The 15,932-nt window shown below is 37.6% G+C and overlaps 1 protein-coding gene across 50 annotated transcripts in view; it reads left to right on the forward strand.

The window, feature by feature from the left end:
• MAP2 (microtubule associated protein 2) overlaps positions 1–15,932 on the forward strand; it is a 308,002-nt gene that overhangs the window by 254,277 nt on the left and 37,793 nt on the right. For 19 of the 50 annotated variants that reach the window (XM_063647868.1, XM_054478037.2, XM_063647864.1 and 16 more), the window contains 2 exons: positions 275–352; positions 12,153–15,878. In XM_063647868.1, the coding sequence (XP_063503938.1) occupies positions 275–352; positions 12,153–15,878 (3,804 nt within the window). The remainder of the gene's footprint in view (positions 1–274; positions 353–12,152; positions 15,879–15,932) is intronic. The other 31 variants (XM_063647903.1, XM_054478052.2, XM_054478054.2 and 28 more) reach the window with 5 other exon arrangements.

Here is a 15,932-nt window from a genome sequence, read left to right on the forward strand (position 1 = left end):
TAATGATGGAATTTTAGCAGGCATCTCTAATCTGTTTTTCTAGGGATGATAAAATCATTTTTTTGAAAATATCAAATGCTTGTCTTATTTTTTAGGTTTTCAAAAATGCATGAATCAGGTAATGGGCCTAAAAATAAACCAAATGTGGCTTACTATTGAATCTTTTTCTGAATTTTATAGAGAGGTCTTTTTACAAATGACAGAACTTCCTACACATCTACCAGCCTAAAAGGATTAATTATTGCATCTCATTTTTCCATTGTTTGATCTTTAGCAGCTGAAGAAACAGCTAATCTGCCTCCTTCTCCACCCCCATCACCTGCCTCAGAACAGACTGTCACAGTGGAGGAAGGTAAGGCCTATTGGACTTTTCAGGGTTTGTCTTCTGATAAAGGTGAACAATAAACTTCAATCAATAAGCTCTGGACTTTGGTATTGGTTAGTATGTGACCAAGCTTTGGAGCTATCTGTTTCAAATAATGAAGAAGAAACAAATACTTTAAATAAATAATCCCTTATTTTTATAAAAGCAAAAGTAGAGGAATTTGGTAAATATAAAAGAAATCTGCTTGATTAAGGAAAAGAATTTTGTGTTCAGTTGCCAAAATAACTGTAGAGAACCCATTCACTTTAGAATGCTTTTAACAGGGAAGATACAATTGTACCTTGTAAGTGACTGAACAAAAATTAAAATAAATATAAATGTAATCTCCATAATAGTAGGGGTCAGATTTATCGATGAAATCAACACTTCCTTATGAAAGTGTCAGGAATTATCTCTGTTTTGCTCACTGTTATATTGCCAAGACCTTCCCCAGGGCCTGACTCATAGCAAATTTAATAAATATTAATGAATAAATGAAGAAGTTAATGAATGAATCTGATATTGAGAGCATTGAACTGGAAGCTGAGCTTATGACTCTTTCCTGTTGAGACCTGTTATTGTCCATGGATCTTTTTATGAACTTACTCAACATGGAATGTCATGTTAGCTTTTCAGTTCTCATTGATAAAACAGAAAGATGCCTTTGAAGAATTTTCATTCAGAATCTGAGATGAAAGGCACTACTTAAAAGGAAACCATTACTGGTTCTCCGACTTAGACCAGTTAACCTTTGTTTATTGTTTGAGAGTCACAGGAAAAGGCAGAGAAGAACTAGGGCTCCATTGTTGTTTCAACATTACTTAGTTTTCATATATTAAAACCAGAATTTTAAAAGTGTTTATTTTATTCATTTATTCATTTATTTTTCCTTTTTACTGTGTTAAAGACTGAAGAACATTTATTTTAAAAGACTTGTCTTTTTATCATTTGTAATTAGGTTCATTTAAAGTATTCTTTGATTTCCTAAATACAAAAATTTGAATTAGTGAACCATATATTATCACCTCTAATATAATTTTATTTTGTCACAGATTTATAAACCTAAATTTATTTTAGCAAGGTTTTTCTTTCTTAAATTGAGCCCTTTTTTTTCCAATTTACTGCCTGAAATAATAAACAAACTAAATTTTTCTGAGGAATAAAAGAAACTTTGGGGATAATAATCAGTGCATAGCAGCCACTGTTATTAGTTAATGTGATTTAATCTTTTAATTTATAGGTTTGAAAAGTTCCTTTTGACCTTATGTTTATCCATTCACTGGGCACATATTTATTGAGCCCTACAATGTTCCAGGTACTCTTCAAATTCTGAGTATATTCTAGTGAACAAAACAGACATGATCCCTGCTTTTAAAGAGTACACTATAGCCAGTAATCCCAGCACTTTGGGAGGCCGAGGCGGGCGGATCACTTGAAGTCAGGAGTTCAAGATCAGCCTGGCCAACATGGTGAAACCCTGTCTCTACTAAAAATACAAAAATTAGCCAGGCATGGTGGCGCACACCTATAATCCGAGCTACTCGGGAGGCTGAGGCAGGAGAATCACTTGAACCCAGAAGGTGGAGGTTGCAGCGAGCCAAGATGGTGCCATTACACTCTAGCCTGGTGACATAGTGAGACTCCGTCTCAAAATAAATAAATAAATAGTACACTACCTAGTGGAGAACAGAAATCCAATAAATAAGCTTACCAATAATTTCAAATTGGATTAGCATTGAAGAGGAAAAGAGTAGGGAGCTTTAAAATATTACAAGAGAAACCTTATTTTATTGGGTGGTGAGGGGATGGCTAAGTGGCTGAGACCAGAAGCATGAGGAGGAAGTGTTGGCCAAACAAAGATAGAAAAAAGCACAAGGGCACTCAGGTGCCCAAGAAGATGAAGTGACCCAGGAACTGAAGGGAGTCCGTGACTGATCGGTAGTGAGAAAGAGTAGAGCAGTGGAGGAGTGTGAGAGTAAGCAGTGGTCAGCTGGGGTCAGTGGCCTAGATTTCACTCTGAATGCAGCGGGAAGCCTGACATGACCCTTGTACCTCCTTCAGGCCATGGAAAATGTTTTTAAGCTCCTACTTAAAGCTTTTCAAGCATCAGAGAATCCTCTTAACCCAGAGAGGGATATGATGTTGACAGAGTAGGTTTACTCCAAAAGTCGGCTTGAGGTCAAGTCATTTAATCTTCTTACTCTATATGGGATTTGGAACAGAAAGGGAAGAAGCAGAGTCCTCCCATCCATCTGGGAATTCACCCAGCCTGCTTCCTGTAGGGTAATATGATGGATATAATGAAAACATAAATAAATAAAATGTAGAATCACCTTCACATTTTGGTAACTTAGGTGTCAACTTTCCAGAGTTCCCTAATATTTTGGAATTACTTTCTTCAAGCTGTTTCAAGATATTCAAGGAAAATACCAACTAACCTCTTATTGAAAGTAATTCAAAGTTATTTTCAAGCCAAACTTGTATTTTTAACTTTTTAAGTATTGAACTATCTGAAGTTCTGATTATTTGATTTTAAAAGTATAACCATTTTTTGAGTTTTAAGAAAAACAGATGTATATATTTTATAAACTCTATCTCTATAAAGACCAGATAATATTCTCACCTTAAATAGTAAAAGATTTGTGGTCTAGACAAACTACTGCTTCTTTTTTATGTTAAGCCACACTTAAGTAATATACAAGTATTTTTTAAGTTTAGTTTTGTCAGAAAATAAATTAGTGACAAGTCACAAGACAGGATTGCACTGTTTAATTTTTCAGACCAAGTAGTTTGTAAATACTCAGCCCAAATTCCATCAATATATTGCTTATAGCAGGTCAGGTGCAAAGGGAGCAAGTGGATTTTTTTGCCTTATCTGGGGGATTATTTACCCTCCTTGATACCCTCAAAGCAACTTTAATCTGAGGGTATAGTGACTGCTGCAGTCTGATCCTTTTATACAAATGGAAGAAAGCTCTTTTGTTAGATTAATTCAGCGATTTTGAGGATACATTTTCTTTTTATTAATTATCAAACTTTTTAAAGCTGTTCTTTCCCAAAGGGGAAGCATGAAAGCTTCCACTAAAAATAATTTAAGATGTTAATTACTATCATTTATGAATATTTATTATAATTAATGTAATATTAGTAATTCCCAGGATATGTGCTTATTCTAGAAAACATTTACAAGGGATTTTGATGAAAAAAATGAAACAAGCTGCACACTTAGAAAAGGATCTACGGTACAGTAAACCAAAACTGTACTGATTATGATGTTTTCAAATTAACCTCCTTTTTCTTTTTGGCCTAATCATAATAGTTGTCATTTGGACTGAGCTATTAGAATTTGGAAGGCTGTGAAGGTATGGAATAATCTGAACGCAGAACCAGGATTCTTTCTGCCCTTTTAGGTTTGCTCCAGAATTCTAGGGTGGTGTTTTCCTGTGTCATGGATGTGGTGACCTAATCATCGCTCATCTGAAAGTAGTTTTCTCTTTATGTCATTCTGGGGCAGCAGTAACAGTCAGCAGACTGAGAAGTCCTCAGTCAAAAGCTGGCAGAATGGAAAGGGCTTGGAAATGGTGGAGAACAATGTAAGTGCGGCCAGCAGCCATCAACCATATGCTGTGATGCCACAACAAGCAAAAAGTACCGAATCGCTAACATTCCACAAGATGCAGTCTCCAAAGGAGGCTGGCATACCAAGGTTGGGTTTTATGGCAAACCTTACATTAGCCCAGTGTAGATTTTCAAATGCTTTATTTAAAAGAAAAAGTTTCAATGAAAGCAAACTAGGGAAACTTTATTCCTTCATTGAAACCAGGTAAGCTTTATTTTTGAAGATTATAATTATGCAGAAAACTATGCAAAAGTCCAAGGTGTATAAGGTTACCCTGTTTTAAGCATAACACATGATTAAATGAAATAGAATATTCTGTGGCAAAAGCAGAGTCCCCAGAAGCATGCCCACTTCTAGTAAAAGGATGCATGCATTCAATCCTGACCTCAAACAGCAAACTAACTGTTGTGAAATAAATTTAATTTTTCATATATCTCTCAACTCCAACTTTGATGTGCTAAATGAGGGGAAAGAACAGAGGTACCTGACGACTTGTCTGAGTACACTGAAGACACAGATGCTAAGATGTATGGAGTCAGACATTGTGCTTGGCATTTTCACAGATATCTTCTCATTTAATCCTCCCAGCAACCCACAGAGATAGATAATATTCATTTCCACTCCTTTGCCCAAAATGTTATGGTTTATGTCTGGAGAAGTGGCTTATCCAGAATGCAAATCCAAATCTAAATTCTGCAATCACGTTTGCACTACATCCCTAAAGCTGTTTCTTATCAAGGTTCTTACTGTGAGACTACGGAAGTAAATTATCTTCAAATGAGAGTTATTTGTTACAAGCTACTATACTAATTTCCTTTAAGAAAAAAAAGCTTAAAAATAAATATTCCATTTATTATTTATTTATTTAAAATTATTATGTCTTCCATCTCCATTGGGAGTGATCCAGATGCACCTGCCATACACAACACCATAAGGAATGAGAATCTAATGTCTTCTATCATTATCATTAGAATCAAGTGCCCTGTTTGGCTTAGCCCTCCCTGGTCCCCATAAAGCATAGCTTCCCTGGCATATCTCTAGAGCTTGTAATGTAGATGGACTTTAGGCTGATAGGTCTTAAACAGAGACTTGGAGTACAGACAGCTTACAGTACCAAGAGAAGATTGGACTTTGCCAGACACTCTTTTTGAAGTTGCCTTGGTCCCAGGCCAGACAAATACTACAAAGAAGCTACTTTTTCCACTAGAGCTTTCAAAATTTGTGTTGTTCTTTTTGTTGTTTCCTGATTAGAGTGAAAGTTTTCAGAATAGAAAATACCATTTACCATTTTTTTAAATGCTATAGATCTGAAGCAAGGCTCTGGACTGTTTTTAAATTTTGGCACTTTTACAAAGAACAATGACAAGAAAGTGGTGGCCAGAATCTGCAAAAGGTTAAAACATCCAATGAGTATTGCCTTTACTCTCAGCTTGAAATTCTTTAGTTTTATACTATAGTCTGCTGTACCTCCCAGAAAATAAATGTTGAAAAGCAGAGAGGAGCATATCCCATTTTCATTTATTGATCATGAAAGTACCCTACTGAACATATCAGGAGTTTTAGAAGTAACTTGCATACATGGGGAGTTTACAGCCCCAGAAATCCACTGAGAGAAATATGAATGGCTAGGACATGTGACAAGCCAGGGCTATGATTCAGTCAGTGTTGTAGGCCAGATCTTGGACAATTATCTGCTCAGCTGCGAAATCGTGCCGAGTTGAACTAAGAATATCAAACGTTATTTTAGGCTTCTGCTATCCCATGATATAAAAAGCATTGTGGCTGAGAAAGTTCTGAGCATCCATCCAGAAACATCTTCCATGGAACAATCAGTAAATAATGTGCTTGAAAGATTAAATGTATTCTCTCTACAAAATGTTATTTTAGTATCCTTATGATTTCAGACTTATTTCTAGTTGTCAGCACTTGGTTGCCAAAAATAAGTTACTGTCCTAAAAATACAGTATATTTGCAAATTAATGCTATAATTTTGTCTTCTTAAAATCTTATATAAATAAAAACTGTACAGATAGATACTATAGATTTTGTTCTTATTATTGAGAGTCATGAAATTTTAAATTGATTTCTCAATATAAGTAAATAAATAGTGATTAGCAAATTTAGCAACCACCACACAGGCCTGAGATGTAATGTCTGCACCACATCAGAAGCCAAGTGCTCATTGAGTTATACAAGAATCCAAATGCTAAGCAGACTGATCTACAGTTGGATATTTAAGGAGATATGTTTAAATAATGCAAATTTCCTAGGCAAGATACAGGAAAGAACAGAAGTGAGAGTAGTTACTTTAGCATTTCAATAAGAAATATGCAATAAGAGGTTTGAAACATGAAAAACAGCCAAGAGCCAGTGGTACAAATGAAACTACATGGAATAAAGTCTTGATGAATCTGCAGCCGACTCTGCAGAAATTTTTAGCTAATTGTGTCTCTACTAAGCTTTCAGGAGGAAAACAAAACATAAGAAAACAAGTTGATAATATTAGAGGCTTTCTTAAAACAGTATACTTTCAGTGTCCTGCAAATCAGAACCTGGTTTAAAATGATGCCCCTAGGTACTACATTAGCCTTAGCATTCAAAGAAAGAGCTATGCTGACTGCTCATTTCTTATTAAGGCAGGAAAGAGTAATAATGTACTGTAGATTTTTCTTAACAGGATTGAAATTAAAAATGACTTTCTGGTTAAAGTTATTAACTATAATTAAATTAACCAAAACACTACTTGTGCATCCTAAATAATTAAGGCTATGTTTTAAACAGGACTGTTTTCTTCATAATCTTACAGGCATTAAATCCTAATAACTTTCTTCTTTTTAACTTATAAATATATTGATATAAGCATGAGTAGAGTTAACCTTCATGAAATAATTTCCTCCAAAGAATGCATTTGTTTTGTAATGCTTTGTTTCTATTCCAACGTTTCCTTGGTTATTCTGACTTGTTTGAGAGGAATGTATAGATGATTTTTATTTTGCCGCAGGGCTGTCAATGCTTTTGGTTCACTTAGATCAATGGCACACTTGCTTAAGGGATAGGTGGAATTCAGCAGTTACTGAGGCATGCAACATTCACTGTCTCCCATCCTCCATCAGCTTGGTCTTGCTAATTTCCCTTCATCCTGCTGTGCTGCTTCTGTGGCCCTTCCTGTCCTTGTATAGGTGTTTGTCTCGTCCGTCTGATCTTGTGTCTGTGTTGTCCAGTTCTCCCTGCGGTTTCTTCCTGTGTGTCTGTTTGTAGATGAAGGGGCTGAGGATCAAGTGGGTCCTCTACACAGGTTCCCCAGCCATGAACCTGCCACCAGCGGGGAGAGGCGTAGAGTCCTAGCCCCCTCCATCTCAGTGTCTGTGCCTGATGATGACCCTTACAATTGCGATGAGGAGTACTATGAGCATCCTTTGTTCAGCTCAGAATGGACCACCTCTAGTGTGCTCCCCAGTGTCACAGCGCAGAGTGCAGAGGCCCACTTAGGCCAGGAGAAAGGTGAACCAAGCATGGTCCCCTTTTGCTCCTCCTCCCCAGCCTGCAGCTTTGACCAGCTGCATCATGTTAAGTGTGCCTTAATACAGGGTGGGAGGGGCAGGAGCCTGTTTTCTCTGCATGAAAGTGAAGTTCCTATATGAGTTGAATCTATCCAAATGCCTTAACAATTTATGTAAAGAAGCCTTACTAGAGGCATGTGAGCACTTCCTTTTTCTGTATCATTGCTTCTGAGAAGGAAGGAAAAAGAGAGAGAGAGAGAGAGAGAGAGAGAAGCAAAAAAATATTCTATTAAAGTATGACTTCTTTCTGTTCCCTGCCAATAATCAGCTGAGGAAGAACATATTCTTTACCCAAACCAAACAAGATGACTCTGAATATAATTTTTTTCCTCCTTAGACACATAATATTACTATTAAATGGCATCTTTAAATAGCATTAGCTTTCTTTTTAGTGCTATATTAATATGATAGATCTTTAAAACAGAAAGAATGAAGAATCTGTTTAGAGCAGAATAAATGTTATGGGAACAATTTATTTCCCCATATCATGTAATCATCTACAGAAACTACAGAGGCTTCTCCAGGTGACTAAATCTTGGCCCACATCAGTAGAGCTGGACTAAAATGAAGGAAATGATTCAAAGCCTTTGTCATTCTAGCCTTATAAAGCTGGGAGACTCAAGTGTATAATTGGTTATCGTGAGGATAAAATAAGTAGGTGATGGGCTGCAATATGTCTCATTCTAACTAGGTAGTTTTGGTAAAGAAAAAAAAAGGTACAGCTAAATATATTTTTGCTTAGGCGAAGAGTTTATTTCCAAAAGGGACAATATTTAATATGAAAGCAGACAGTTCTAAAGCAATAAGGAATAAGCTTACAGCTCACCAACTACAGTCATCATAATAAGCGTCTTCAAGGACCCTTTTGAAAACAGAACACCAATAGCTCAGGTTCTCTGATAAAGAAATATAACCCCTATTAAGTGAAACTAAGTTCTTCTAAACTAAATTTCTAAAATATGTGAGTTTTTAAATTAGGAACAATTGTTGTGGAAATAAATATGATTTATACTAAATGAGAAAATGAAAAGCTAAAAAGCTACATGGATTTGAAAACATGTAAATTAACTTGATTAGACTTTATCCAAAAAGGTAACATTATAATGCAGTTATATTAAAATTCTTTTAACTGTAATCAAAATCTATGGCATTATAAAAATTTTCTTAACAAGTTAGAATTTAAATTTTTAAAATGCTACTTAAAATGCCGTAATTAAATTACAAAACTAAAAATGAGTGCTAAATGTGAAGAGATAGATAACGTAGATTTTTTTTCTCTCTCTCTCTGTTTCTCTCTGAAGATATTAATATTTCTAAAAAACAAAATAAAATTCCTTTTCTTTTTATCTGTAGTCTTTCCCTCAGGGCCATTTAAACAATGCACAATTATTTCATAAGAATTTTGTAAGAATCTTCCGTTTACAAAACTATAAAACAGCTCATATATTTCTCTCTAATTCCTTAAGTGACCAAATGGGATTTACTTATTTTTACTGACATTTCAAGTGTAAATGAGAAACAAATTAGTGCAATAACTCATGAACTTGAAAAGTTTAACTTTACATCTTAAATGTTAACTTTTTTATGTGATATACATGGTTTGGGGGGTGGTTATTTTGGCTGTTGATTGCCACTCAATTGTCTTTCTTTGGTGATTTTGTTTTGAATTACAGAAATAAGACTTTATTACTAATGTGCATATTTTTTCTTTAGTGTCAAAGGGAATTATACATGAACTACATTACTGATATTTCAGGGAGTTAAGCAATATGATAATAGCTGTGTCCCAGAGGTAGACTTTTGTAAACAGATTTAAATTTAACCTTGACGTTGTTTTTAACATATTTTATTTTACTTACTTTTTGAAAATGTTCATTTTCTCCAACATCATACAATGCATTGAAGCTAACATAACTTGACTTAGGTAATCCCTTACCTTGGAAATGCTAAATAAATTATATTTTAAGTAAATTTGGTGGACTTTGTGATAAAGCTGTTAAGGTAGTTGGTTGGATATTCTTTTGAGGCAAGGCTTTTTTTATTCCCAAAGATTTCTTTAGCAAAATTTGCACATTTTAAATAAAGCAGCCGGGAATTCTTATGTAGGGGCTTCCTGCATTGGCGAAAACAGCACATGTCTAACAAATTTAAAGGCTTTTTTTTTTCAGTACATCAGTACATCCATCTTTTCACAACCATCTGTTATCCGGCAGCACCATCTCTTATTTCCAGCAAGCTTTCCACATGCGTGCAACTTACTGCCGTTTCCAATAAGGGTAATCAATCAATACAACGCTTTCAGCTCTCAAACTTTAAAATAAATTGCCTTTTAATGAGACTTTAAAAGTCATCACTATTAGCAGATTATACATCATAGTTTTCCAACCAGTACATAATGTATGTTGCATTAGAATATTAATTTGTTCATCCCAATGGTAAAATAAAAAAACAGCTGAGGTCTTCATGAGGTCATTCTAATGGAGCTGAAAGTGTTCCTTTAGTAATATTTCTGTCGTTTCATGTATTGTTCTGTGGTCATGATATCAACATCTTTTTCATCCCTAAGAAGAAGAAACGCTAGAGAGTCGGATGGCTGAGGAAGAGAAACCTGCTGCTCTTCCTGAGAAAGAGTGTGGGGCTGCTAAGTCCTCAGACCAACCCAAGGGCCTCAGTAAGGGCCAAATGGAGTCTAGTGCGGAGGCCCAAATAGTTCCCAAAGAGAGTGCCCCGGCAGGGGCCCCACATGAGAAAAGTGTAAAAGAGGTCAAGGAGGTGTCTCCAGAAGTAAAAACCCCTTCCTCTGCTGGGGAAGGTGTGTCTTTCTCAGGATTTGCATGTGTTTTGTTGCAAATGATCTCTCCAGTGGCTTACCAACCTGATGCCTTTCCAACGCTGTTTCGCTGTTTCGCTATTTTCATCGCTGGGTCTTATGATAACAAGTCCACTGTTGTAGGCTTAATGTGCGGAGAGTGTGGCTTGCGCAAGTGCCGTGTGGCAGCTGGTTTTCCAGTGCTGCAGCTGATTCCTGGTTTTCCTTTGCCATGATACAATACGCTTTGCAGCCAGGCTGATGATGCTATGTGAGCTTCTTATTTTATTTTATTTTTTTACCCGCCCCCCCTCATCTCAAATGTTTGCCAGTCACATTGCTAATACATGTATATTTTTGTTTTTATTTTGGGGACAGCAATTCATATGCTTTTATTTCAAATCGTACAGTTGGATTTTGGCACATAGAGGCTTAAATGGTGGAATCGTTTTTGTTTGCAACCGAAATGTGCTATATTTTTTATGCTTCAATGAATACTGGTTTGATTTTCTTGAGCTCCTGCTGATGCTTCTCATATCATTTTCTCCCCATGGCAGCCAGCCCTTCTGATCATCCCCATATCTCTTGAGTTTTCATTCATCTAACCTTTATTAGAAGTTCATAAAGTATTTTTTTCTATTGTTACAACAGGACACATAAGTATATAAGGTAATGATGATCCATACACTTGCTCTTTTAGAGATGGTTGAATTTTATTATTTTTCCCCAAATCTTTTCCAGATAACTACATTTAGCTCTAAATGTAGTTTAGACCACAGTGAGATACTTTTGACCTTAAAACACAAGTGGGACAATAAAGCCTTTTGGATTGTTGAATAAATAAAAGTAAAAATGTGTTATCTAATTTCTGTGAAGCACCTCTAAAGCCAGTACTGGCCAATGCTTCACCAGTTGGTCATGCTCCAGGGATTGAGGTCATGGCCATGGTAATAAAGTTATTTCAATAGTTGACTCTTTTGAAAAGTTTGTTACTCACATGATTTCCCAGTATCAACAGTGTAATTCAGATTTTCTTACATCTACCGTACAGACTAAGTAATGATTAGGAGTTTAAATTTTTAAATATGTGATAGAAACTGGCTTGTAAATTCTTAAGTCATATCATATAAAATTAATAGCAAATATTTACTTATATTTCTGAAATTTATCCTCAGATGAATTCTAAAAATTTATGCCAGTAACCTGTGGATGCCTAAAGAATTGGCCCTGACATTTGTTGATCAAGTTAACTGCAACTATTAACATTGTATCATTGTGCATTGCTTGGCCCTCTGCCCACAGCCTACCAGTTCATTTTTAAATGATAAAACCAATGAAAATGTTAAGTAGAAATCAATTCTTTATCTATATTTGGTCCTTACTATATATTCTTGTGTACCCTAACATTAGCTGCTTACTCAATATTCATTAGCTTATAACTTTTATGTACAGAAGGCACATGAATTTGTTTCTTCTATAATACACATCACATAATGTTTAGGAGAGACCAAAAAAAAAAAAAAAAAACAAAGAAAAAAAGAGAAAAGAATATCCAGAAATATACTGTTCTTACAATTCCTTTGCACATTAATTTACAACCAGAGTTCATTTTAGTAACAGTACACATGTATCTCAGTCCTGACCTTTTCGTATTGACTTTTACATGGGTAGCATGCTTGCATGTTCCATAATTTTTGTTTTTATTCTACCATTCATTTATCACTTCAAAATATAATTTTAAGCTTATTTCCTGAACGCACTTGCCTATTATCTGTTTAAAAATCAACCCGATTACTTCAGATTTACTTACAGCCTCGAAGATGGAGTTCCATGATCAACAGGAATTGACTCCCTCTGCAGCTGAGCCTTCAGACCAGAAGGAAAAGGAGTCAGAGAAGCAAAGTAAGCCTGGTGAAGACCTTAAACATGCTGCCTTAGTTTCTCAGCCAGAGACAACTACAACTTACCCTGATAAAAAGGACATGCAAGGCACAGAAGAAGAAAAAGCACCCCCAGCTTTGTTTGGGCACACTCTTATTGCCAGCCTGGAAGACATGAAACAGAAGACAGAACCAAGCCTTGTAGTACCTGGCATTGACCTTCCTAAAGAGCCTCCAACTCCAAAAGAACAAAAGGACTGGTTCATCGAAATGCCAACGGAAGCAAAAAAGGATGAGTGGGGTTTAGTTGCCCCAATATCTCCTGGCCCTCTGACTCCCATGAGGGAAAAAGACGTATTTGATGATATCCCAAAATGGGAAGGGAAACAATTTGATTCTCCCATGCCAAGTCCCTTTCAAGGTGGAAGCTTCACTCTTCCTTTAGATGTCATGAAGAATGAAATAGTTACAGAAACATCGCCCTTCGCCCCTGCCTTTTTACAGCCAGATGACAAAAAATCTCTGCAACAAACCAGTGGCCCAGCTACTGCCAAAGATAGTTTTAAAATTGAAGAGCCCCATGAAGATAAACCTGACAAAATGGCAGAAGCACCACTCTCAGAGGCAATGACCTTACCCAAAGATGCTCACATTCCAGTTGTAGAAGAACATGTTATGGGGAAAGTTTTAGAGGAAGAAAAGGAGGCCATAAATCAAGAGACTGTGCAGCAAAAAGATACTTTCACCCCCAGTGGACAGGAACCTATACTTACTGAAAAGGAACCTGAGTTGAAGCTTGAAGAAAAAACCACCATTTCTGACAAAGAAGCTGTGCCAAAAGAGAGTAAACCCCCAAAACCTGCAGATGAAGAAACAGGCATAATTCAGACCTCCACAGAGCACACTTTCTCAGAACAGAAAGACCAAGAGCCTACCACAGATATGTTGAAACAGGACTCGTTCCCTGTAAGTTTGGAGCAAGCAGTTACAGATTCAGCCATGACCTCTAAAACTCTGGAGAAAGCCATGACCGAACCATCTGCATTAATTGAAAAGAGCTCAATTCAGGAACTTTTTGAAATGAGAGTTGATGACAAAGATAAGATTGAAGGAGTTGGAGCTGCAACATCAGCTGAGCTTGATATACCATTTTATGAAGATAAGTCAGGAATGTCCAAGTACTTTGAAACATCTGCCTTGAAAGAAGAAGCAACAAAAAGCATTGAGCCAGGCAGTGATTACTATGAACTGAGTGACACTAGAGAAAGTGTCCATGAGTCTATTGATACCATGTCTCCCATGCATAAAAATGGTGACAAGGAGTTTCAAACAGGAAAAGAATCCCAGCCCAGTCCTCCAGCACAAGAAGCAGGGTACAGCACTCTTGCACAGAGTTATCCATCAGATTTACCTGAAGAACCCAGTTCTCCTCAAGAAAGAATGTTCACTATTGATCCAAAAGTGTATGGAGAGAAAAGGGACCTCCACAGTAAGAATAAGGATGATTTGACCCTTAGCAGGAGTTTAGGACTTGGTGGTAGGTCTGCAATAGAACAAAGAAGCATGTCAATCAATTTGCCGATGTCTTGCCTAGATTCCATAGCCCTTGGATTTAACTTTGGTCGGGGACATGATCTTTCTCCTCTGGCTTCCGATATTCTAACCAACACTAGTGGAAGTATGGATGAAGGGGATGATTACCTTCCAGCCACCACACCTGCACTGGAAAAAGCCCCTTGCTTCCCTGTAGAAAGCAAAGAGGAAGAACAGATAGAGAAAGTAAAAGCTACTGGAGAAGAAAGTACTCAAGTGGAGACATCATGTGAGTCTCCTTTCCTAGCCAAAGATTTTTACAAAAATGGTACTGTCATGGCACCTGACCTGCCTGAAATGCTAGATCTGGCAGGCACAAGGTCAAGATTGGCTTCTGTGAGTGCAGATGCTGAGGTTGCCAGGAGGAAATCTGTCCCATCAGAGACTGTGGTTGAGGATAGTCGTACTGGCTTGCCCCCGGTAACTGATGAAAACCATGTCATTGTAAAAACGGACAGTCAGCTCGAAGACCTGGGCTACTGTGTGTTTAATAAATACACAGTCCCATTGCCATCACCTGTTCAAGACAGTGAGAATTTATCAGGGGAGAGTGGTTCCTTTTACGAAGGCACTGATGATAAAGTTCGAAGAGATTTGGCCACAGACCTTTCATTGATTGAAGTGAAACTGGCAGCAGCCGGAAGAGTCAAAGATGAGTTCAGTGTTGACAAAGAAGCATCCACGCATATCTCTGGTGACAAATCAGGACTGAGTAAGGAGTTTGACCAAGAGAAGAAAGCTAATGATAGGTTGGATACTGTACTAGAAAAGAGTGAAGAACATGCTGATTCAAAAGAACATGCCAAGAAAACTGAAGAGGCTGGTGATGAAGTAGAAACATTCGGATTAGGAGTAACCTATGAGCAAGCTTTGGCCAAAGATTTGTCAATACCAACAGATGCATCCTCTGAGAAAGCGGAGAAGGGTCTTAGTTCAGTGCCAGACATAACTGAGGTAGAACCATCCAAAAAGGTGGAACAAGGTCTGGATTTTGCTGTCCAGGGTCAACTAGATATTAAAATTAGTGACTTTGGACAGATGGCTTCAGGGCTAAACATAGATGATAGAAGGGCAACAGAGCTAAAACTTGAGGTTACACAGGACATGACTCCCTCATCCAAAGCACCGCAGGAGGCAGATGCATTTATGGGTGTTGAGTCTGGTCACATGAAAGAAGGCACCAAAGTTAGTGAGACAGAAGTCAAAGAGAAGGTGGCCAAGCCTGACTTGGTGCACCAGGAGGCTGTAGACAAGGAGGAGTCCTATGAATCTAGTGGTGAGCATGAAAGTCTCACCATGGAGTCCTTGAAAGCTGATGAGGGCAAGAAGGAAACATCTCCAGAATCATCTCTAATTCAAGATGAGATTGCCATCAAATTGTCAGTGGAAATACCTTGCCCACCTGTCGTTTCAGAGGCTGATTTAGCCACAGATGAGAGAGCTGATGTCCAGATGGAATTTATTCAGGGGCCAAAAGAAGAAAGCAAAGAGACCCCAGATATATCCATCACGCCTTCTGATGTTGCAGAGCCATTGCGTGAAGCCATTGTATCTGAACCAGCAGAGATTCAGAGTGAGGAAGAAGAGATAGAAGCCCAGGGAGAATATGATAAACTGCTCTTCCGCTCAGACACCCTTCAGATAACTGACCTGGGTGTCTCAGGTGCCAGGGAGGAATTTGTGGAGACCTGCCCAGGTGAACACAGAGGAGTGATTGAGTCTGTTGTGACCATTGAGGATGATTTCATCACTGTAGTGCAAACCACAACTGATGAAGGGGAGTCGGGGTCCCACAGTGTGCGTTTTGCAGCCCTAGAGCAGCCTGAGGTGGAAAGGAGACCATCTCCTCATGATGAAGAAGAGCTTGAAGTAGAAGAGGCAGCTGAAGCCCAGGCAGAACCCAAAGATGGTTCCCCAGAGGCTCCAGCTTCCCCTGAGAGAGAAGAGGTTGCACTTTCTGAATATAAGACAGAAACCTATGACGATTACAAAGATGAGACCACCATTGACGACTCCATCATGGACGCTGACAGCCTCTGGGTGGACACTCAAGGTGTGCATTATTATTATTATTATTTTAATTTTCTACTCGCAACTCAAACACAAT

This window comes from Pongo pygmaeus, chromosome 11, assembly GCF_028885625.2.
Source record: "Pongo pygmaeus isolate AG05252 chromosome 11, NHGRI_mPonPyg2-v2.0_pri, whole genome shotgun sequence".
NCBI lineage: Eukaryota > Metazoa > Chordata > Mammalia > Primates > Hominidae > Pongo > Pongo pygmaeus.